This window comes from Pezoporus occidentalis, unplaced genomic scaffold (genome assembly GCF_034315485.1).
Source record: "Pezoporus occidentalis ecotype Australia unplaced genomic scaffold, CSIRO_AGI_Poc_V1 ctg207, whole genome shotgun sequence".
In the NCBI taxonomy this organism is placed as follows: Eukaryota; Metazoa; Chordata; class Aves; order Psittaciformes; family Psittacidae; genus Pezoporus; species Pezoporus occidentalis.
The window spans coordinates 548,108-573,096 of record NW_026913932.1 but is presented as its reverse complement, the minus strand read 5'-3'; the positions used below and the strand labels follow the sequence as shown (position 1 = coordinate 573,096).

Genomic DNA, 24,989 nt, shown 5'->3' with positions numbered 1-24,989 from the left:
GCACAGTGGATGATTTTTAACCTGCACTGTGCTGTTGTTGTAGGCCAGTTCTGTGGTAAATATTAAAAGATATTTTGCATCTGTTGTAATCTCTGTACCTGTCAGCTGTTCGTATTCTTTTACATGAGTTCAGGAATCCTTAACTGTCTGAATTTGGACAGGCTGGTGCAGGAGCTTACTGAAAAGAAGCTCCTAGTAAGAAACCTCATCTTTATTCAGGATAGGGAAAGCTAATCAGCTTTTCCCAGTGATCGTGTACAGTTGCTCAGTAGTTAAATCAGCAATGACATTGAAAATCCTTTCTTTGAAAGTACTCTGTTTGGAATCCCTGTTTCCTGTGATTATGTAAACATTGACACCTTTATGTGATCACCACATTCAATAGCATAACCTAGTAAGAACGTACTAATTTGGAACTTCAGGGTGTTGCTTTTTGTATTAGCTTTGAATAAAATCTAAATGTGAGATACTGCAAAACAGAAGCAGATCTTTAGAGCTGATTTTATCTCACAACCTCAAATCTGTTTCTTACAAGGTAATACTGATACTTCCCCTATGAATGGCAGCAGTAAAGATCTGGAGAATGCAGGCTGAGAGAGCATCTGCACAGGAATTGCAAACTCTTGTAAATTCTTGTAACTCTCTACAGAAAAATAAGTCAGTAAAGTAAGCTGGTAACAGGGTGCCAGCAGGGAGGTTTTAATAACGTTTGATGCTTTTGTCTTGAAGTAGAACCTATCCCTTACAGCAAAGTAGAAGTTGCCTTGAGACAACAACTAGATAAATGAAGTGAAGCTGCTACAGGCTTTATTGGTTTGGTGGATGGGTAGCAGTCACCTAAGCAGTGGCCTCCTGTCAGTACACAGTTCTACCAGATGTCTTTACCAACTGCACTGTAACATATTGCACCATTTTGTATATTTAAATAATGTATCTTTCCATACCTGTGGAGAGAGTTGGTCCTGTGTCCTGCGTATGCTTATGTAGACATTGCTTTCCTGTCCTATTTTCAAAAGGAAAAAGTGTGATGTATACTGTCAAGGTTTTTCCTGGCATGTGATTGCCTCCACCCGTTGATCTCCTTCATAATTTTCTTTCCACCTCTCTTGCCAGTAACCTGTGGTTCTGTGGTTGCCCAAGGAGCTGTAGCTGATGAGTCCTTTGTTCCCTCCCCTACCAGTGCAGTCTCAGCCAGTTGTCTACCCCAAATTAGCAGATAACCTGATTGGGTCTGCAGAGATGTGAAGAGCTGCAGGAGAACTCAGCAAGTGGATAGCTGTATGACAGAGAGAATCTAATATTGATAAATGCACATTTTTCCCTCATCCATAGTTTGTAGGTTTCTAAATCATGACAGTGGGAATAAAAACCGCATACAGCTGCTGCCAAACAAGCAAAAGCTGCTAGGGTATGTATGGGGAGAAGATAGATAAAGAAAAGAATGATAATGCTCTTAAAATTTAGCAGGTGTCTGGATTGCTGTGTTTAGTACAGAAGCAGCCAGTTCAGACAGAATATTGGCTCATTAGAGGGACTGGAAGACAGGTAAGGAAAACAGGACACGGGAACAACTTTCCCAAGAGACTGGAAATATCAATTACCTTGAAAATGAAACATAAGGCATTTTAGGAGCATGCACAGCAACTAACCAGTAGAGAAAGTAGAGACAACAGAACTTCTTGTAACACAAGAGTGAGAGAGCGTTCATTGAAATTCACAGTTAAGTATATGAAAGATGATATAATAAAATTAGCATTGTATCAAGTTGAATGCTGAAGAATGGGAAAGCTGCAGTGGGGCTATATGAAAGAAGCGGCTGAATGTGAAGAGGCATTGCATGTTTGAGATGGTGGGGTGTTTAATAATAAACCCTACAGTTTCAAATGTGATGTTCAGTCTTGCAATACAGGTTTGAAGACAGCTACTATTTACTTGTGTTGATTTCCATCTCCCTGAACAGCCCCCATGAGAATGCAAAGGTGACAAACTGACTACCTTCTAAGCCTTTGAAATGCCAGATCACATTTAAAATACAGTCAGATATTTGGGCTTTGCTGGCACCTCACAAGGCACTTCATGGTATGTGTGATAAGAAGAAATCTGAGAACCCCTGTCAGTGAACTTCAGGGCTGCAATTCCTTTGCCTCTGAAGAACAAACCTTTCAGGACAAGGTTGTGTTTGCATTGCTTTGCCCTGCTTTCTCTGTCCCTTTTTGCTGGCACTAAAGCTGCTGAGCTTGCTGTTTTCCAGAGTACTGTGACTCCCCCAAGTTGTCCTGCTAGGTCAGAGCAACAGAATGGCTTCATGCCTCCTCTAGAGGAACAAAGCAGGTAGGAGTTGGGTTTGTGTAAGGACAGTGAAGATATCTCTGAGTCAGGTGGCCCTGAGAGGAAAATAGCAATGAGCAGAAAAGCTGAGGGAACATTTTGTCAGCCATGAATCATTGTTCAAGTTCAGTGGTAGACTGGAGGAACTGGAAATGGGATTCCTCTACAGAAAGTCCTTGATGTCTCAGGGAGAGCACTTCCAGAGGCATCTTGTGGCACAGAGCATGCAAAAACATTCCAAGTAGACGTGTTTGCTGAAAAAACAGTGCTAGAATTGTTTATTAATATTTGATAAACAAAAGCCTATCTGTTCTTAGAGAGGAGGTTTGAAAATGCCTTCAGTGTCTGCAGCAGCATATGACCAGCTGATTGCCCTGTTTGCTGGCTAAGAAACTTACCTGTACCATACATGTACAAGGGTTGGGTTTTGGGTTGTTTTTTCGTTGTTGTTTAGCCCCAGCTGATGCCTAAGCACCACACAGTGTCGTGGTTTAAACCCAGTCAGGTAACTCGTTCACTCACTCCCCCCCTTCTTTCCCTCCCCCTACTCCCGGAGGGACGGAGAGGAGAATGGAAAAGAATGCAACTCCCACAGGTTGAGATAAGAACAGTTTAGTAACTAAGGTATAACACAAATCACTACTGCTACCACCAATGATAATAATGATAAAGGAAATAACAAGGGAAGAGAATACATCATCTCACCACCAGCCGACCGATAACTCACCCCCCCAGCCCGACCAAGCTCTGCCCGATACCTCCTCCAACCCTGCAGTCTCCCAGCCCTTGGGGCTAACTCCCAGTTACATCCTGGGCATGACGTGCTGTGGTATGGAATACCTCTTTGGTCAGTTTGGGTCAGGTGTCCTGTCTCTGCTTCCTCCCGGCTTCCCCTCCTCCCTGGCAGAGCATGAGGCTCACAAAGTCCTTGGCCAAACCAAAACATTGCTATGAGCTCTGTTCCCGAGCTGAAAGTCAAAACACTGCACTACACCAGCTACCAAGAAGGAGAAAAATGACTGCTACTGCTGAACCCAGGACATTATCCACCTCTTATTCCATACCATTCACGTCATGCTCAGATCCCACATTTTCAATATACCATCACTCTTATCTCAGTGCACTCTTATCTTAGTGCATGGACCAGTCCCTATAAAGCTGCTGAGTCCATCTGGTCCATGATGTCAGGCTCCATCTCTTGTAACAGTCTTCCAGAGCAGGAGAGACTGTGTGCAGTGTTCACACTTGTGAATAACCTGGGCAATAGTGTCCATTGCTAAGTCCACCCCTCGATCATGAGTCCATCTCTCTGTTGCATCTCTGCTCTGATGGCCTGAAGTGCCATGGGCCCACCAGCCTCAAAATAATTCACTGTCCCCTTAAGCAGTTTCTGCAGCTTGTTGCTGGGGACTCCACACAGCTGCCTTCCATCTCCGATGCTTCCAAAGCACTGGAGGGGCCCAGTGGACTAGATACTTGCCCATACTGTCACACACACCCTGCCACTCATGACTGTCCAGCTTTGGGGAAAATCTCTTGGTCCCCCCATATCGTTGTCTAACCCCAGACAAGACCCAAACCTGACTCTGCTTAACTTTTGAGATCAGACAAAATGGTTGTGGGTAGAACACAGCCTGTGTGTGTGCCAACATGCTGATCCCCATCACAATCAGCAGGCAGGTCCCAAGAGTACCCAAAGGCCATTCAAAACCTTCAGAACTCTCAAACGATGCTGCTGTACTTGTCACTGGGGCTGGTGTAGCTGCTGTGCTTGCCGGCTCTCCCACCGCCAGCTTCTCTTTTCCTGCGTCCAGCTCTTCCTCCTCTGCCTTGCTGGGAAATGCTGCGTGGTCTCCTGCATCCTCCTGGGGCTCGGCAGGCGGCTTCCGGGAAATGCCATCGGCCGTCGCGGGGCTCGGCTCCTCCGCGGGGCTCGGCTCCTCCGCCGCCTTTTCCCGCTGCTCGGCAGCCGCCTCCTTGCTCTCCTCGACCGCCCCGACCTCCTCCACCGGCAGCCGTCCCCTCGCGGCCTCCGGCCCCGCTCCCGCCGCCGCTTGGTCCCCGGGGCCGCTCTCCCGGGCCGCTTCGGCTGCCGCCGGCTCCCGGGGCCGCTCCCCCTCAGCTCCCCGCAGCCTCACGAAGATGGAGAGTAGGGTGAGGGCCAGGACGGTGAAGAGCAGCCGGACGGCCAGGTACAAGTCCACGGCCACGTCCGTCCCGCCCTGCTGCTGGAGCCCGCCCGTATTACAAGCCATTGCCATAAAGCACAGTGAGACAAGAACCTTAGCCCAAGCCCCACACTTGATAAACACTAATACAGCGAATACCGGCTCTAAGTAAGTTACAACATTCTGAAGCTGCGAGATCAACAAGAACAACTCTGAGAGCCAATAAATCAGCATTGTGACGAATGACTATTAATCCGGTCAGATCTGTCGTTATCTCAACCCTTCGTGCCCCACGTTGGGCGCCAAAAAGAACTGTCGTGGTTTAAACCCAGTCAGGTAACTCGTTCACTCACTCCCCCCCTTCTTTCCCTCCCCCTACTCCCGGAGGGACGGAGAGGAGAATGGAAAAGAATGCAACTCCCACAGGTTGAGATAAGAACAGTTTAGTAACTAAGGTATAACACAAATCACTACTGCTACCACCAATGATAATAATGATAAAGGAAATAACAAGGGAAGAGAATACATCATCTCACCACCAGCCGACCGATAACTCGCCCCCCCAGCCCGACCAAGCTCTGCCCGATACCTCCTCCAACCCTGCAGTCTCCCAGCCCTTCCGGCTAACTCCCAGTTACATCCTGGGCATGATGTGCTGTGGTATGGAATACCTCTTTGGTCAGTTTGGGTCAGGTGTCCTGTCTCTGCTTCCTCCCGGCTTCCCCTCCTCCCTGGCAGAGCATGAGGCTCACAAAGTCCTTGGCCAAACCAAAACATTGCTATGAGCTCTGTTCCCGAGCTGAAAGTCAAAACACTGCACTGCACCAGCTACCAAGAAGGAGAAAAATGACTGCTACTGCTGAACCCAGGACACACAGTCATTCGCTTGTTCCCCCCACAGTGGGATAGGGGAGTGAATTGGAAGAATAGGAGTGAGAAAACTCACGGGTTCAGATAAAAACAGTTTAACAGGTAAAACAAAACCATGTGCACAGGCAAAGCAAAAGAAGAAATTCATTCACTACTTCCCATAGGGAGGCAGGTGTTCAGCCATCTCCAGGAAAGCAGGGCTTCATCACACATAGCAGTGACTTGGGAAGGCAAGTGCTATAGCTCCGGATGTCTCCCCTTTCTTCTTCCTCCTGCTTTGTATGCCGAGCATTACATCATATGACCTGGGATATCCCTCTGGTTAGTTGGGGTCAGCTATCCTCTCTGCCCCCCTCCAAACTTCTTGTGCACCCTCAGCCCACTCACTGGGGGGTGAGGTGAGAGTCAGGAAAGGCCTTGACTCTGTGTAAGCACTGCTTAGCACCGACTAAAATATCATTGTATTATCAACACTGTTTTCAGCGCAAATCCAAAACATTGCCCCATACCAGCTACTATGAAGAACATTAACTCTATCCCAGTCAAAACCAGCACAGTTCTTTTGGGGATTTTTAGAACAAACACAGAGAAACAATTAATTAAGGTTCATATAGTGACAGAAATAGATATGCAATTTGAGAAGTAATGGTTTTATGGGAACTGCGTGGATGTTAGGACTTAACAGCTGCTTACTTGGAAAGGAGTTCCTTTGCATAGGAATATAGTTGATGATCGTCTCAAAATTCAAAAAAACACAGGTTTTGCCCTACAACTTTGTGTTGTATGAATTAAGTGTTGGGCGCTTTCTGTCTGAATGTGATAAGTTTACTGTCAGGGGAAAATAAGATTTTTACAGGTTGTGTGTGCTGTTGTCTTTTTGCAGCTAGAACCTCATTTTCCTTAAGCTAGGATTCTGAAATATCAGCACTTAGTAGTTATATGCCATTTAATACATCAAATATCCATCAAGAAGCAGTGAAGTCGTTAATGATTTAATTTAGTCTTTTGCAGTGGATGATGCAGATGACTTGCATCCAGAAATTCAAATGCTGAGAGAGGACGTCATCCTATGGATGTAGAAATGTGGATTCCTTCCCCTGCAGTAAAAGCATAATTTACTAGACACTGCACTGTATATTTAAACAAGGAAAACATTTCTACAAAAGCAAATTGAGGCCTAAGGATATGGCTATTTGGCCTGGATCTCTCCTCTTCCTCCATATCCCTTTCTTACTTGCAAATTTTTCCTTCTTCATTCTTCTCTCGTCCCAGATGCTGTGCTGTTATCTTACTGATGCCATAGCATCATTTCAGAACAGAATGGGAAAGAAGAATAAAACTGAGGAAATTTTTTTTTTCTACTCCACATACTAGCATTTATGCTCAGTGTACATTCTGGCTAGAGACTTAATTTAGTGTCTCTGGGATAAAACATCAGTCTTTTCCCCTAAATTAGCCTATATATGAATATAATTTCTTAGAAATGCTATGCTGATGGTATGTATATTGAAAATGGATATTTCCAGGTTTCACTTCATAGATTCAAAAGCATAAGCTTTTTTATCTGTTGAGTAATTAATTCGTTTTTAGGCAGAGTGAAGCATGCATAACTTAAAAATTATCACTAACTTAGCTGATAGCCCATAGCAGCTTTGAAAAGAAAAAGAAAAGCATTGTGTTTTGCTGCCAGATGTTCCTACCAGGCAGCTGGAAGCAGGCTGATTACCTGGTAGGTTCTCGTTCTTCACTTTTGCTATTGTGGACAAACTTAAAGGGTAGCTGAAGGGTTGCTTTCTTGCAATTCGTGTACCTAATAGGTATTTTTAGCATGGTTCCACTGAGTCACTTACTGCATAGCAGGCCTTTATTTTAATCAAATCAGGATCTTTCTAATAACTTCCATTACTGAAACATTTGAATGTGGGAAGGAGGTGAAAGTAATTGGATTGCAATAATTAAATCATCCAATGCGATTACCTTCAAAAGGTTGTGTGTTTATGCTTCCCCGAATGCAAATGGGAATTGCTCAGTACAAGAAGCATCTGTTCCAGGAGTGAAATCATTTGGTGGGGTGCAGATGGAGGAGGTCTGTGGGTAAGAGGGAGGGATGAAGATCATTTTGTTACCCCAAAGCTCTGTAAGGAAGACTGATGCGTAAGTCTTAGTGAAGGAGTTAATTTTGAAAATTTGCTTGGAAAAAAAATCCTGGTGTGATAGAACACTCATTTAATAATTTCCAAATCTGTAGCTCGCTGACAACTCCAGCCCTGCATTTACCTGCACTTGCAGATAAAATTAACTTCCCTGCAGCATTTATGTTGGAATGTGGTATAGTCACTGCACTGCTTCACATGATGCATGATTGAGCAGTGGTTTTGTAGAGCTGTTGAAGACCTGAGGTAACTCAGCTCTCTGAACCTTGTGCTAGTAGCCTCAAGGTAACACAATATTTTTCAGTGGTTGTAACTTCTGGTTCGTTTTGGAGGTCTCTCTTTACTTGCCTGATGCTTCTGCAGTAGAAATTGGTCAGAATCTGATTTTGGTCCGGTACCTGAACAGCAGAGCATGCACTGCTCCCAGGCATATGTGCTTGTGTAACTGAAAACATCTCTCAACTGCATTGCTCATTGTCCAGAAAACTGAAAAATGGGTGGAAACTGTTTCACAGCTGAATAGTAAAACTGTCATGTTGCTATCTTTTTTTTTTTTTTTAGTCATGAAAATCCATTTCTCCTGAGATTGTTTCCCAAGAATCTTTGTTTTCTAGCCACTTCCCACAAAATACCAAGAAAACCTTCTATGTAAACCAAAACTGTGTTAAATAAAGTGATGTTTCTTTCTCTTGGGTCGAAGTACCACTCATGATTGTAACAGTTTTTTCCTGGCAAACCCATGCAATTGAATAGCTGCATATAACTTAGCAAAACTTTGACATTTTCCTTATTATGTACTATGCATTTGCATTTCATTTATACAGCATGAATTAAATGGGGAAATATAAAAGGTAGTTTGAGTTAGGATGCTGTGTAAGCTTTGTGTAAAAATTCCTGTCTTTCAGTCAGTCTGTCTGCCTGCTTGCTTGATGTACTGTTTTATGCAGTATTTTTTTTCTGAAGATAGGTGGTAAATGAGCAATACTTAGTTTGCAGTTTCTTCCCTGGTGTACCTTTGCACTGAGCTTCATTCCATGACTTTCCCACCATATTCCTCCTAAGCAGAAAGGAACTAGTAAGGTGTTCTATGAGATCATTAACCTCTGAGCTTAGTTTGCGCAACACTTGAGTAGCTGTGTCTCTTCTGAAGATGTTGGCTCAAAATCAGATTCTTCATGAATCTGTGGAAGACAATTTCCTTCTATTCTATGAGTCTGTGATCATAAGTTTTATATAACATAAATATACTTTGATTTTTCTTGGGTCCAGGGTCTTAATTTGGTTCATGGCAACAAACTATACTAACGACTGAAAACGGATGAGGTGGGAGACATTCGCAGGGGCCAATTATGAAAGAACAAATAATACTATTTAGATTTATTAAGTAGAATCATTAAAGGTAGCCTCCAGCTGATGGTTAAAAAGTCCATGAGTGAACCCCCTTGTGCATTTCTCCCCTACCCTCTTTCCACCAGATTGTTGAGTTGCTCCTGAGTTCTCTGTTGAGCATGGGTGCTCAACAGAGCACCCATGCTCAATTCAGGTGGGTGCCTGAATTGTAAATTCTGCATCTGGTGTCATTATGTGGCAGAAGGAGAAATTAAAAGTCTGGACTTTTACTGACCCACATCTGACAAGTGATGTGTAGATCATAATCATGGGATTGCTGTAGTGATGAACCTCACCTAAAATGTTCCCTGGTAGCCTGGGCATGTATAAAATCAAAGCGGTGGCATTTTATATCACTGGATGGGACTGACAGTGCACTTGAATGTTCAACTCATCAGATTCCTTTCCCCCACAGAGTTGGTGCCTGAGCTACTGCTGCCAGATCCAGCTGCTTGCACGTGGTTTTCAGCATGCTTCCTGTGCAATTGACATCTAGGACTGTGTGCAGCCATTATTTGGTTCATCTCCCTTGCAGCAGTCATGTTCCTATGGTGCTTCTGAGCTTTGTGCAGGAGGTTTGCTGGTCTGGCAGCAATGGCAGCAGAGTTTTGGATACAAAAGCAGGATGTCAAAGGTGTTGGGAGGTGGCCCAGCTTCCTCTTGAAACCAGACTTACCACTCCTGTGGCTTTGTTACAAGGCTTGAGGCGTACAGAGTAAAGAATGCAATTATTGTTCAAAAGGCTTTCGTTTTATAGGAGAGCTTCCTATATCATGGAGGGCTTCTTTATCACAGGTGGAGGTTACAATGAAGATACTGTGTTTTCTAGAAATGCCTTTATGTAATCACTTCAAAGAGAGAACTTCTCTAAAACAGCTCTGTTTGGGGTTGGATTTGTGGGGTAGTGGTGTGAAAGTGTTGGGGTTTTGGGTTGGTTTGGTTTTAGTTTTGTTTTTTCAGGAGAACATAGGTTTAGGACTTGTTATCTAAAGTCCTCTTGGTGCCTGAGGTTTGGGCCGTCTGCTGTTAAATTTCTTTTTGTTTTCCCTGAAATACAGGGTGGCTCTGAAATGAGTTCTGATTTTGACTTTTGATTTCATATATTTGCAAATCAAAACTCATAGTTGCTGGTTCCAATAGAGTGGCAGTGGTTTGTGAGCTGCCAGTAAATATGGAAGATCTTTTATTCTTTCAGCAAATCTCAGTAGCAGCTGTCGTTAATTGGTGGGAGCCAGACTCTCTTCACATCTCCTGCTCACAGAAGTCCCTGGAAAAGTTGGGAGGTTTATAGTACAGTAGCACCCTTAATGCAGTTGTTAAATAGTTTTCCTTATCCCACTTCTAATTAGAATCTCTCTCTGTTGAAGGCAGTAAAACTGTCAGTGCTATACTTGGACTTCAAATACTACTAGTGTTGTGTTATTTAATGACAGCAGATAAAGCTTTTGCTGTTTCTACTGTAGATATTTACATTCCAGAGAGACATGGCATTTGAATACTTCTGAATTATCTATTATTGAATATTTAGGAACATTTTAAAAGTCTTTGTTTCAACAGTAAAGAAGACTTCAGTATAGTGGGTTACATGTGTTAGTTCTCCGTCATATATGCCTGAAGCCTCACAGATTCTACTAACCATAATCTCTTTTCCTTTCTTCTGTCCATTGAATCATAGAATCATAGAATAGTTAGGGTTGGAAAGGACCTTAAGATCATCTAGTTCCAATACCCCTGCCGTGGGCAGGGACACCTCACACTAAACCATCTCATCTCACCCAAGGCCTTGTCCACCCTGGTCTTGAACACTGCCAGGGATGGAGCATTCACAACCTCCCTGGGCAACCCGTTCCAGTGCCTCACCACCCTAACAGGAAAGAATTTCCTCCTTATATCCAATCTGAGCTTCCCCTGTTTAAGTTTTAACCCATTACCCCTTGTCCTATCACTACAGTCCCTAATGAAGAGTCCCTCCCCAGCATCCCTATAGGCCCCCTTCAGATACTGGAAGGCTGCTCTGAGGTCTCCACGCAGCCTTCTCTTCTCCAGGCTGAACAGCCCCAACTTTCTCAGCCTGTCTTCATACAGGAGGTGCTCCAGTCTCTCTTCAGATGGTCTCGAACCAGATCCTCTCCTACAGTGGGCCCAAGGTCTTCATTCTCACAGTCCCTGCGTCTGCCTCCCAAGACTTAGGTGGTGTGGTCAGAGCCTCTGCCAGTGAAGACCGAGGCAAAGAAGTCATTCAGAACCTCAGCCTTCTCCAAATCCTGTGTAACCTGTTCTCCCAAGAGCTTCCTGAGGGGGCCTACTTTCTCCCTAGTCTCTTTCTTTATTTGCTATGTAACTGTAGAATCCCTTCCAGTTATCCTTAATACCCCTAGCCAAGTTTAATTTTAACTGGGCCTTAGCTTTCCTAACCTGGTCCCTAGCTTCCCGGACAACATCCGTGTACTCTTCCCAGGCCACCTGTCCTTGCTTCCACCTTTTATAAGCCTCTTTTTTCCTTCGAATTTTCCTCAGGAGCTCCTTATCCATCCAAGGAGGTCTCCTTACCCTCCTGCTGCACTTCCTTCTAGTTGGGATGCAGCACTCCTGAGCTTGTAGCAGGTGATCCTTGAATATCAACCAAGAGTCTTGGGCCCCCCTGCCCTCTAGGGCTATGTCCCGTGGAACCTTACTAAGCAGGTTCCTGAAGAGGCCAAAGTCTGCTCTGTTGAAGTCCAGGACAGTGAGCTTGCTACACGCTCTTCTCACTGTCCTGAGGATCTCAAATTCGAGCATCTCGTGATCGCTGCATCCAAGGCTGCCCTGGAGCGTCACATTTCCAACCAGCCCTTCCCTGTTGGTGAGCACGAGGTCAAGCATGGCACCTCTCCTTGTCAGCTCCTCTATTACTTGCAGAAGGAAGTTGTCTTCTACACAATCGAGGAACCTCCTGGATTGCTTGTGCCGGGCCGTACCGTCCTTCCAACAGATGTCAGGGTGTTTGAAGTCACCCATGAGAACGAGGGCCTGCGAGCGTGAGGCTTTTCCTATCTGTCTATGGAGTGCTTCATCCGCAGGTTCTCCTTGATCAGGCAGTCTGTAACAGATCCCCACAGTAATGTCTCCCATAGCTATATTCCCTTTAACCCTGACCCACAAACTCTCTGTTAACTGCTCACCTGTCCCCAGACAGAGTTCCATACTCTCCAGCCTATCCCTAACATAAAGGGCAACTCCCCCTCCCTGCCTGCCAGGCCTGTCTTTCCTAAAGAGCCTGTAACCTTCCATTCCAACACTCCAGTCATAGGAGCCATCCCACCATGTTTCTGTGATGCCTATTATATCATACCCCTGTAGACATGCACACATCTCTAATTCCTCTTGTTTGTTCCCCATGCTACGGGCATTTGTATAGAGGCATCCGAGCCGAGCTCCAAATGAAGCCGGCTCATTGGCCACATATCTAGATGAACATTTTGAAGAATTTTCCAGAATAGTTTAGTGTTTTTCTTTTCCTGTTTGGAAGCTGTTCTTTAACTGTGTTAAATCAGTTCTGTGGTTAGAACAGCTGACAGCAGGGGATGTCTTTCTTTTTAACCACGTAATGTCATTTGCAGTGATGACCTACCTCCCTTTCCCAAGGAGCAAGTAATACACACAGGGTAGGGGCTGATCTCTGGATGAATGTGATATGACTTTAGGAAGTGACAAATGAAAATTCTTGTGCCAGGTGCTCACTACATATAGGAATAAAACTCATCTCACACCTTGTACTGGGTTTGATGTTTACCTCTTTTGGTCCCTCGGCAAGATAGAGATCAAGAAGACCCACAATAAGTCCAAGGTATAAACAGTAATAACAGGACAGGAGTATGTTAAAATGCCATTTAAACCAGTTTCCTGAAGCCCAAGAATACCTACAAAATGCTGTATTAAACTGTATGTGTTGAGGAATCACCTGTGCTCTGTGATACAGCTGGCGTATGCCAGGGTCATGAAGGTGATACATTACACAGCTGCATCTCAGCAAACAGAAGTGTTTAAAAAGGCAGGAGTGAGGAAGGAAACATTCACAAACGGGAGAGAAGGGATCTGATGTGGGAAACTAATATATTGGACTTCTTCACTCACAGTGTACAACTGGAACTTGTGAGTTTATGGCTATTCTAGAGGAGTGGGATGGGGTAACTTGTTTCTCAAGGCAGTGGTTGTGTTGGATCTCCCTACAACAGAGTTCACACCATTGCAACATGCAAACATCTTGGGGCAGTGCTTAGACATGTCTGTATGTCTGTGTATACCACCGTTATTTCTCTTCTGTCTTAATTTCCATGCAAGACACCAACGAGGAAAGAAAAAGAACCCTGTCTATGGTTCAGTCACAGAGACTCAGCTTTCTAAGTGACACTGTATTTTCCAGCAGTGAGAAGACTGCTTAGGCCAGGGATCAAGTAGAGAATCTTGCATGTAGCCCAGCAGCATTGTGCAGAATTTAATGGAGCACACTGCAAGACAGGTTGGGTAGGGCTTTGAGCAACCTGGTCTAGTGGAAGGCGTCCCTGCCTAGGGCAGGGGGTTGGAACTAGAGGGTCCTTAAGATCCTTGATAACCATAGAATCACGGAATCATTGGATAGTTAGGGTTGGAAAGGACCTTAAGATCATCTAGTTCCAATACCCCTGCCGTGGGCAGGGACACCTCACACTAAACCATCTCACCTCACCCAAGGCCTCGTCCAACCTGGCCTTGAACACCACCAGGGATGGAGCATTCACAACTTCCCTGGGGAACCTATTCCACTTCCTCACCACCCTTACAGTAAAGAACTTCTTCCTTATATCCAATCTAAGCTTCCCCTGTTTAAGTTTTAACCCATTACCCCTTGTCCTATCACTACAGTCCCTAATGAAAAGTCCCTCCCCAGCATCCCTATTGCCCCCCTTCAGATACTGGAAGGTTGCTATGAGGTCTCCATGCAGCCTTCTCTTCTCCAGGCTGAACAGCCCCAAATTCCTCAGTCTGTCTTCATACGGGAGGTGCTCCAGTCCCCTGATCATCCTCGTGGCCCTTCTCTTGACTTGTTCCAACAGTTCCATGTCCTTTTTATGTTGAGGACACCAGAACTGCACACAGTACTGCAAGTGAGGTCTCACAAGAGCAGAGTAGAGGGGCAGGATCACCTCCTTTGACCTGCTGGTCACGCTCCTTTTGATGCAGCCCAGGGTACGGTTGGCTTTCTGGGCTGCAAGTGCACACTGCCAGCTCATGTTCATTTTCTCATCAACCAGCACCCACAAGTCTTTCTCCGCAGGGCTGCTCTGAATCTCTTCTCTGCCCAACCTGTAGCTGTGCCTGGGATTGCTCCGACCCAGATGTAGGACCTTGCACTTGTCAGGGTTAAACCTCATGAGGTTGGCATCAGCCCACCTCACAAGTGTATCAAGGTCCCTCTGGATGGCATTCCTTCCCTCCAGCGTATCAACCGAACCACACAGCTTGGTGTCATCGGCAAACTTGCTGAGGGCACACTCAATTCCACTGTCCATGTCAGCAACAAAGATGTTAAACAAGACTGGTCCCAACACCGATCCCTGAGGGACACCACTCGTTACTGGTCTCCAGCTGGACATTGAGCCATTGACCACAACTGTTTGTGTGCAGCCATCCAGCCAGTTCTTTATCCACCGAGTGGTCCATCCATCAAATTGATGTCTCTTCAATTTATAGACAAGGATGTCATGCAGAACAGTGTAGAATGCTTTGCACAAGTCCAGGTAGATGACATCAACTGCTCTACCCCTGTCCATCAGTTCTGTAGCCCCATCATAGAAGACCACCACATTGGTCAGGCAGGATTTCCCCTTAGTGAAGCCATGCTGGCTGTCAGCAAGCACCTTGTTGCTTTTCATGTGCCTTAGCACGCCTTCCAGGAGAATCTGCTCCAAGATTTTGCCAGGCACAGAGGTGAGACTGACTGGTCTGTAATTCCCTGGGTCATCCATTTTCCCCTTCTTGAAAATGGGGGTTATATTTCCCTTTTTCCAGTCATCGGGAACTTCACCTGACTGCCATGATTTCTCAAATATGATGGACAGTGGCTTCGCAACTTCATTTGCCAGCTCCTTCAGGACCCGTGGATGGATTTCATCAGGACCCATGGACCTCTGCACATTCAGGTTCCTAAGATGGTCTCGAGCCAGAACCTCTCCTACAGTGGGCCCAAGGTCTTCATTCTCACAGTCCCTATGTCTGCCTTCCAAGACTTGGGTGGTGTGGTCAGAGCCTTTGCCAGTGAAGACCGAGGCAAAGAAGTCATTAAGAACCCAAACCATTCTATGATTCTTAGTGCACAAACTGGGATTTGTATGAGCAGAACATCTTTATCAGAAAGAAGATACCATGGCATGTACCACTAAATGAATAAATTTCTGTAGATGGTGGAGCATAGAGCTGCCGTGCTGAGGTGAACATGCTGCTGTTGACATGGGCACCTGTGTGAGGGGTGGAGATGAATCCTACCTCCTGCACAGAGACAGAGCCTAACAGTGTGCTTCAGACCTGCTGATACCACCACAACCACCCGTACCTGAGGCACGTGCTTTTAAGTATAACAGAGAGAAGCATTTTCTTTTAAAATACACACTTTTGCATCTTCTTAATATATGAAGATGTAGCCTGTCTTTCGCATGGCAGAATTATTTTTGTATAGCCTGTCTGATTTTTAAATAAATCATCTCCGTTATGAAAAGACTATAAGAGTATCCATTGAACTGACAGATTCTAAAAATCTTTCCAAGCCAATTCACTGGCAAGAAAATGAAGGGACAACTTATTTCCATGGTGATACTAACTGAATCACTCTGGAGCAGTTGAAGAATGGATCCTAACATGGGTGGGTGCTGTGTTTAAGTCCAGTAACCATGCAACCAGCAAGTACTCCTTGTGCTATATAACCATTAAAAATCTCGTTGTCATTCATGCTTGTTTTTCTGATGTTTTTCTTCTTTGCATTCTTTAGAAGCTTCAAAAGCTCTGGGTTTCACAACTAGTGGGTAGTACTGTGTTGAGAGGTATACAAAACTGTGCAGAACTGCAGCTGAAAAAAAGATGCTCCCTTCCAAGAACATTTAGCTTCTCCAAAGTTCAGTTGCTGGCGCAGTCTGTTTTTTAGCCTGAATCTACTTTGAGAAAAATGTTACACAGAAGAGTCTGATGAATTGAGATCCGTTTTTCTTCTTTCAAAAAAAAAATGCGTGATCTAATCCAGTGATGTTAAGTGAAGAAAATAATGAGTCATTGTTTTCTGACATGAGGAAGAATTTTTCTGCTTTTACATCAGCACATATCCAATTCTATCCAATAGATATTGGAAATACCATTATAATGCTTAACTTTTAAATGCTTGTTTTAAAGATATGCATAGTAATTGTCCTTAATTTTAAAATAAATTGTTTACAAGATCTTCTGTTTTCCTTCCTTCAGAATGATTTACTGGGGAGATAAGTATTTCTGTAATGAGTTACATGAACTGACTTGCTGGTTATGTTCCCTTTCACACACCTTTGAGGTAGATAACATCTTTTCATAGCCCTTTTATTCTTAGAATGCTTTGTTTCTCATTTTGCATGGATTAGTCATTGAATTGAAACGTATTTGACTGTGTAAAGAAATTAACACACTGTGTACTTAACAGAAGAGGCCTACACTAGTGAGGGCCTCACTCTTAACTAAACCTCCACCAGAGATTTTTGTCGTTTTGTTTGGGAGTTTTTTGGTTTATTTCTAAGCTTAAGCAGAAAATTTTTTCTTGGTTCAGTATCATTCAACTGCCTTTAGGTTTGACATAAATATCATATTAATTAGTAAATCTGCAGTGGGTACAATTTAAAAAACAACAACAGAAACAACCCAAAGCATCCAAATTAATGCCATTTTTTGCAAATAAAATTGACTTTCATTTACTCCAGCTTTTGAAAGATCTCTTGTACATAGTCCTTTTTTAACAAGCTGAATTATCTGTAAGATATTGTACTGGATTTCTTATTTACCAGAGCCTTGAAGTGGAGAGGAGAGGCACCTTGTTCAAGCCTGGGAGTTTTGAACCCAGTGTCACTGAATATATAGATTGGGATGATCAGCAAGGACGAGTCTCTCACAGGATGTTGGCACGCCTCCTCAGGGCTGTTTTGTATTGAGTTACTTCATTTCCCTGTGATTCATATCATTATTTTTTTTTTCTGCACTGTCATTCATTCCCATGATAACTTCACCTGTAGAAGATAAACATGTTAGTAAGAGCTCATCTGCTTGAGAAACAGAGCAGCTGATCTGCCTCCAGAATTACAGTGACCACCTTCTTACCAAAGGTGGACCCCTTTGGGTAAACCTAAAGGTTCTGGACCGTGCCCCAAACCTGGTGTACAGCCCCACGGCTGTAGACGTCTTCCCGGACCTGTATGCTGAGGTCTGGAGGCAGAGCGCACTCTAACAGCTGTGTCCCTGAGGTCCCTTCCAACCAAATCATTCTATGATTCTATGGCTTAGGAGGTAATTTTACTGGATTTTGTATGTTTTGAGTAATTTGTGAGAACTTTGTAACCATGGGACTTGTTAACCCAGTAAAATTTATTTCTTAGCGCAACATACTGTGTCATAATACCAGGAATGCAACGTAAGTGTATGCATGTGTATGCAGCTTTTATAGTTGCCCAGATATGCAGGTGTCTGAATTATTTGCTGAAAAATTAGTTTGGATGTAGGGCAGGGTGAGCAGAAACCTGATTTTAGGTATATGCAATCCCAGAACACAGTGGTTAAGCAGGCCTTAGCTTGAAGTTTGTAAGATAGATAACTAGATCTTGAATTGCTTTATAATGTTGCATAGCATCTCTGTTCAGACTCAATTTGTGTATCTTGGTGTGATGTAGTATCTTAGATCAGTATATATTAATGTATTGCTCTAAACTTTTACTGGCTAAGGAGGGTTCAAATCTGCTTTACTAAATTCTGTGTAGAAATGGCCATGTGGTTTTGTCCATATGCTATACTTCCGCAGGTTTCATGAATTGGAAGGGGCCATTCTTTCTTGTTTTTTTTTCCTTGATACTATCAAATGCAAGTTGTAGAAACAATAGCTTTTTAGATCCCTCTTGTATGTACTATTGCATACTAACTTTGGTGGGAAAGACTAAATAGAAGTGAGTGATGGGTTGCAACCTATTGTGCTACACTAACACAGTGCTTGCTGTCTTGATAAGTAATTTTTTGAGAAGGTTAATACATTTTGTGTAAATCGGTAAAGTGTGGAATACAGTATCATATGGCGAGCTGACTAGTTAAAATTGGAGATTATAAGGATCTGAGGAACAGAAAGGCAGGTAATAGTTGGCTTTAATTAAGATGACAGAGGGCTGTGCAGGAATAAGTGGTAGAGATTACTGGTTGCCTGCTGCTTTAACTGTTGACACAGTTACAAGGCATGTTTTGATGAAGTTAGCTGATAAAGTTAGGAGAGAGCTTCAATTTGAAAAAGGCCTCAGCGTTTGGACCAAAACAAGTAAATGACAATGAGGACTGAAATAAAAAACGTTTAATGACCCAGGTGGTACATCAGTCCAGATTCTCTGCTCATGAAACAAGCAACGAGTCTTAAGTGTGTGAAGGACATGGATTGAGTGACAAAGAGCTACCAGTATGATATCATTATGAGAAAGCAAAAGTAATCCTGAGGTACATCTTCTAGCAGAGAGGAAACCACTGATGGTGTTTGTGGGGAGTTGTGGAGCACTGCATGATCCTAGGTGCCTCTATTGAAGGATGGCAACTCCAAACAGATGAGGCAGAGGAGGACTGCTAGGCTGCCTGTCATCTTAATCATCCTTTTCAGAGAAGGGTAAGAGTTTGGATTCTTGAGCCTGATGCCAAGTGGGCATTTGGCAGCAGTCTGAGTACACTGAGAAGAGGGGGAAGGTCCTGAATCTAAAAAGCTAATTTCATGCACAAATGAACATAATCTTAGTAAATGGAAGCTGAAAATCTCAGAACCATATTCATTTGCTTAGAGATGTTCCTAAAGCAGAACAGTGAAACAACAGGCAGCAGATGAACCAAGGGCTACCCAGAGGGTAGGGAGACAGCTTCTGCGGGGGACTGGATGGGCTGATCACCTCATCACCTTACAGAGATTAATCTGAGACTGGTGTAGAAGTTTGCTGTAGGAATTTACATGTTTATTTTCCCTCTCAGCAACGTAATTTAATTTTGAAGAAGGTCTTGTGCATTCATCATCCCATGTTTTCATTTATGGTTACTTTTTTATTCTTCTTTATGCATGTGTTATGTTTTTTCTTTTGTAGAACAGTTCGTGTCTGGCTGAAGAGAGACAGTGGGCAGTACTGGCCCAGCATATACCATGCAATGCCATGTAAGTATAAGGTGATGTTTGCTATTTACTCTGTATTTGCCAAATGGCTTTTCTGGTTTTGATGAAGTTTCATGTTTATGACCATTTGCAAATTTACTAGTCCATATTAAATTTATTCAGGAACAATCCTCTTGGTTTCTGTGAAGCTTTACGAAGTTGCACGGTAATGCTTCTGAGAGGCATCAGGGATTACAGCAGCAAAAGGATACAGATATGCGAGCAAGGGATCAGCATTTAATGCAAACATGGAATAAAAAACATGGGAGCTCAAAATGTAGGCTTGCATTCTGCCACTAATGGAGTCCATAAAGCTTTGTAAGTCTGCACTATAAATCAGCCTGCCCTTCCTACTGCACGTGCTTAGTCCATTAGAGTGCAATGGTAAATGGTTTTATTTGGTAAGAACTTCATATCCTGTGGCAGCTAATATGATAGAGAGGATACTAGATAGGGAAGGTAGCTCTTCCAGTGAAGAAGAATCATTTTATCCCTGCAATTAAATGATAGAATCATAGAATCACAGAATTGTTTGGGTTGAAAAGGACCTTAAGATCATCTGGTTCCAACCCCACTGCCATGGGCAGGGACACCTCAAACTAGGCCGTACCATCCAAGGCCCTGTCCAGCCTGGCCTTGAACATTGCCAGGGATGGAGCATTTACCACTTCTTTGGGCAACCTGTTCCAGTGCTTCACCTCCCTCACAGCAGAGAACTTCCTTATATCTAACCTGAACTTCCCCTGTTTTAACTTTTAACCCATTACCCAAATGTGGAAAACCAAATCTCCTTGATGGATCCCTCCCGTATGATCTGCTGTATGTCTTCCTACCAGAGAGTCTTCATTCTTCAAAGCAAATGGCAGATTGATGTCCAGTTTTCCAAGAGGCAGTTGAGGAAATCACAACCCTAGCTGTGTTGAGTGCAGGAGTATAATTCTGCAGGTCACCAGAAGCAGGGTTATGCTGATGCTCCTCAATCAGCTTTAGATGTGCTTGTTTAACCTGTCTTTGGAAAGCTTATGAAGCTGACTTTAAATCCACAGACTGGGTAGCATTTATCAAGTCCCACTGAAGTATTCTTACTGTCTGGAGAAAGAATTATTTTAAGCTAAGATAGCTAGATTTGGAAGAGACCTCTATCTTCACAATGCATAAAATATTTGAAGAGTTTTAGTAGCACAACAACATCAGCTTGGGACCCTAGAATGGCCACAGTGTTTGCCTGCTCTAAAAAAGCATTCCTTAGTAGAGAGGAGAAACTCTCTTCTTCCTGTGGTGATGAACTAGCTCATAAGAGTATATCAAGCCTCAAAGGTACTTTGTGCTTAGGACTGTGCACAGAAAGGTATTGGAAACCGGCTAGTGATGTGGCAGTCTGTGGAGCTTAGTCACAATCACTAGCAATGGCCTGAGTTCTCTTGACCTGTCTTAAGAGGTGTGCTTCCAGTTAAACTGTTATGAAGTCAATATTCTAGCAGTTTGGCATGGATACTTCTCTTTCTCCATGTGGTGCTTTTGCATACATTTTCATTTTAAAATCTTAGGTTCTTCTCTGGTCTTAGCAAGGCTGCTTTATTGCCAGTAACAACAGCTTCACTTGAAATGGTGGAATAGATCCAGGTCCACTCAAAGGGAACTATTTTAAAGCTCCTTCGTAAATTTGAACACCTGACACTGCTCCTTCATTTGGAAGTCTGATAAGCTTTTAAGCCATAATAAAATTATGTTGTGTTATTCACCAGTTTCAAGAATGCTCAGGTATAATTAATGACTGGAGCAATGCCAGTTAAGTTGTTATCAGCCATGGCTTTCAGCTGTTGGAAATTATAGGAAGGGATCTGAGTCAGCCTCTGCACAAGTCTGCACTTGACTGGAAATGATCGTTTTGTCTGTTTCTGTGTGGATCACATATTTGATTGTCCTGTGCTTTAGGTTCATACTGGTTTTATTGTTTAGAGAATGACAACAGCACAGAGGTTCTCTGTGTAAAAATGTAGTAGGCATGATGGTGCCTTTGTGCTGCTTAGCAAGCTGTGAGTGGCAGTCCCACCTATAGGTACCCTGTTAGCGTGACTCGTGGTGGTCATGCTAGTCCATGACCATGACTAGACCATGACTTGTGGTGGTTATGCTAGTCCATGACTATGACTAGATCATGACTTGTGGTGGTCATGCTAGTCCATGACTGGTCAGTGGTTACTGGTGGTACATAACCTACACTGTTTTATGGTTTAATATCAGGTAGCCTTAATAACTGAGTTTGCACCCTGGCTATTTTGGGAGGTGAGGAGGATGAGGATGAGGAGTTGGGCTGGGACAGCCATGTGCTTTGGTCAAGCTCTGCACTTGGATGAGGCCATCAGTGCATTCTGAATGTGAAACCCATTAAATACACAGAAAAAACATCAGGATTGTAGATCACTTTTGAGGAGGGACTGTTGTTTAGAGCTGGGATTTTCCCAATTGCAAAGTTTTATGCCTTACCTATGGGTGTTTCTGTGGTTGGAAAATTTTGGACAGGATGGCTACATTTTCTATTATCTCTAGCATGAAAAAGAAATGGGTGCTGTATGCAATGTTACATTGTCAGTAAGGCAAACTAGGTAAACTGGTAACCTGGCTAACACATTGTCTTTGTGCCAGCATTATCTTAACAGTGTATTAACAACAGATCTCTGATGAGCATGTAAACCCTCCTCATGGTTAGGTGTGGACCCTTGGTTACGCAGGCGTAACAGGTAATAGATGGGTAACCATGGTTGGATATGTGACAGGAGACACAGAAAGGATTTGTAGTCAAAAGAAGTAAGCCAAAAAAAAACCAAACCAAACCAAACCAAAAAGACCCAGTCACCCAAAACCTCTCACAGATGTGAACAGAGTAAAGGATTTATTGTAGGGAGGAACAGTACTGGAGTATCCAGTCTTTAAGGCAGATAATACACAGTCTTATAATGGCTTTCATAGCTAATACTTTGTTTTGAGAAGGGGGATAAAAAGCCTGCAGCACAAAGCATGCTTCTTTGGTCTTAACCTATGCCACTTAGGCACTTCAGAGGGGCAGGGGGAGGCTGAAACTGTCAGTACAAAGTTTGTATTTCTCTTCTGCTTCTGTCAGCCTCTAATAGAGGTAAAACACTGCTGAGAACATGAAGTATGTAATTGGGCTTTTCCTCAGTAATTCATTGTCCAAAGGCTAAAATCAGTGTTTATTTGCTCTATATTTAAGACAAAGACTGCAGCCAGACTTCTGCATCAGGAATATCCTGCCTGTCCTCTGCAGTAGTTCAGATTAATCTTGTTCCAGTGTGAAATCCAAATTATAGCTAGGTGCTGAAGTAGAGGGCTGTTATTTTTCCGGGCTGTTATTTTAAAAGAATCTTAAACATCTCAGAAGCTTAGAGTTGGGGTTCTTGGGGTTATTTCAGGGGTACTTTTTCCTTTTTTCCCCCTTCTTCTTAATGAACCTAAGTGCTTAAGTATCTGATTTTCACTGAAGTGTAAGTTGCTGCAGTCTTGTTACAACTGGCATTGGTTTAATCACATTAGTGTAGCTAGTCTGGATGTAATTTTAGTGCTGACATAATGATTCTTCTAAGAGCATGTGTTACTGAAGAATTCCCTTAGGAAGATGTCTATAGCAAAATAAATATCTTTACACTGCTATGACTGTGTACACACAGGTCTGGAATTTAAAAGTGACTGTTTTTTTGGTAGACTGTGTCAAGGCAGCTGCTTGTACCTTTTGTGTCTGAAGTGTTTCAATCTATTTTGGAAAAGCATACTTCAGATAGCCAGTTCACCTGAGAACTTCTCTGTGAGCTGTTTATTGCCTGCAGAGTTTCTAGTAACTCTTTCAGTGTATGCACAGTGTCTAGAATTTGAGAGGTGATGTGTGGAATATGGCTGTTCTGTCATTAAGTGCCTTTAAAAGGATTTGATTTTTACTCTGCTTAGATTTTTTTTTTTATCTGTCTGTTTTTCCTACAACTGTCTCATTCAGCTACAGTGAAGAAGTCTCAATATAATAGTAATGCACTATGATATGAAGGGAGAATTCGAGTTTGCCTTTTCTGAGGGAGAGTTACGGGAAGGAGCAATTTTGGTAGCCCTAACTTAGGTGTTTCCTTTCGGGCAGTTTCCTTGAACTGAAGCCTTTTCTTTGATTTAATTCTGTCAGCCCTTGCAGGAAAGAAATAAATTGAGATGCTTGACTGTGTGTGGATCTGGCAGGCTTTGTGCTTGCAGTTGGTTGTAATTTGGGAAATATTTTAAGGGAGAGATAATACTGAAGGTAGAAAAAGTTTTGTTAACCAGTCAACATAGACTTTCTTCTTCTTCATATAGCTTTGTTGCCAACTAAACTATTGAGGAAGATTTGCTGAGCTGTGGACTGTTTAATCCTAGGTGAGACATTACACAAATTGTGAATATACCAGATACAAAGTATTGCAAAAAAAGAGGACTCCAGGCTTGTTAGTAACAAAACCACTGTGTAATCGCAGTGGAGAGTAGAAACCAAGGCGGATGGCGGGGGAAAGCAGAACTAAAAGCACATGTGACTATACTCTCTATTTATCACAAGAATATGATTTTAAAAGGTCTCTTGTCACTAACAAAGGAGCAAGAATGCCTGCCCCTGGCTGCAGTTGGCAATTGCTGCTGAAAAATAATTCCTGAAGGTTTCTGTTGGGACAGGAGGACTTGCACCTGCATGCTGCTGTGTTGGGTAGTAAAAACAATCCCTGCCTTCAGAATGCAACTTCACAATTTCTCAGTGAAACCAAGCATAGCTCTTGAATTCTTGCAAGAAAATTCTGGTTCTATCCTTGATGCGAACCCTGCCAGATCCTCTAGGAAGCTTAGTACAACTGATCTGTGTGCGATTGAAGAGCATAGCATGGTGTTTATTACAGTAATAGTGATATAATAAAACAATGGCTAGTTTTTGTCACAATCTTTTACTTTGGCCAGAATATGTGATACCATCATAGCATTGTCTGTGGTGAAATGGAGTAGGGGACAGTTGGTCTCAGAGTCCTTAATTTGGCTGATATGTTGGGTTAACACTGACAGGTTAACTTTCATACTGCAGGTATAGGCTGCAATAATACAGTGACATAATACAGTGTTCTATTGTCAGTGAGCTTCAGGCAAATGTAAAAAACTAAATTATTCAGCTAAGTAATCTCTCAGATTTATACTGACATGTCAGGTGCTTCTTATATCAAAACGCCACCACTGCTCTTGAATGACATGCCTGTTCTCAGATAACTAGTAAGAAAAAAATGAAGGAGCTGGAGCAAGAAATAGCTGTTGTTCCATGTCCTAATAAGATACGGTTAAATGAATTGCAAGAACACTTTGCTTGTCTATCAGAAGCAAAATGCTGAACAGCATCATAAAGCATGTTTGCTAGTTTTAGGCTTTCCAGAGCTTCAAGAAACTGAGAATCAGTTTTGTTAACTTCATCAACATGTTCATTTTTTTCAGCTCCATGTTCATGCATGTCTTTTAACCCGGAAACCAGAAGGCTGTCCATAGGTCTAGACAATGGTACAATCTCAGTAAGTACATCCAAAGATTTCTGGTTGAAATGCTTCCCTTTTGAGAAGTATTTGTGTGATGTTGTGGTGAGGATATTTTTGCTAGTGTTTGGGAGAGAAACTTAACTGC

The 24,989-nt window shown here is 43.1% G+C and overlaps 1 protein-coding gene across 2 annotated transcripts in view; it reads left to right on the top strand.

Moving 5' to 3' along the window:
- Positions 1–24,989, top strand: part of WDFY2 (WD repeat and FYVE domain containing 2) — a 68,554-nt gene that overhangs the window by 20,542 nt on the left and 23,023 nt on the right. For both annotated transcript variants that reach the window (XM_062618950.1, XM_062618951.1), the window contains exons 2-3: positions 19,246–19,313; positions 24,807–24,880. In XM_062618950.1, coding sequence (XP_062474934.1) covers positions 19,246–19,313; positions 24,807–24,880 — 142 coding nt within the window. The remainder of the gene's footprint in view (positions 1–19,245; positions 19,314–24,806; positions 24,881–24,989) is intronic.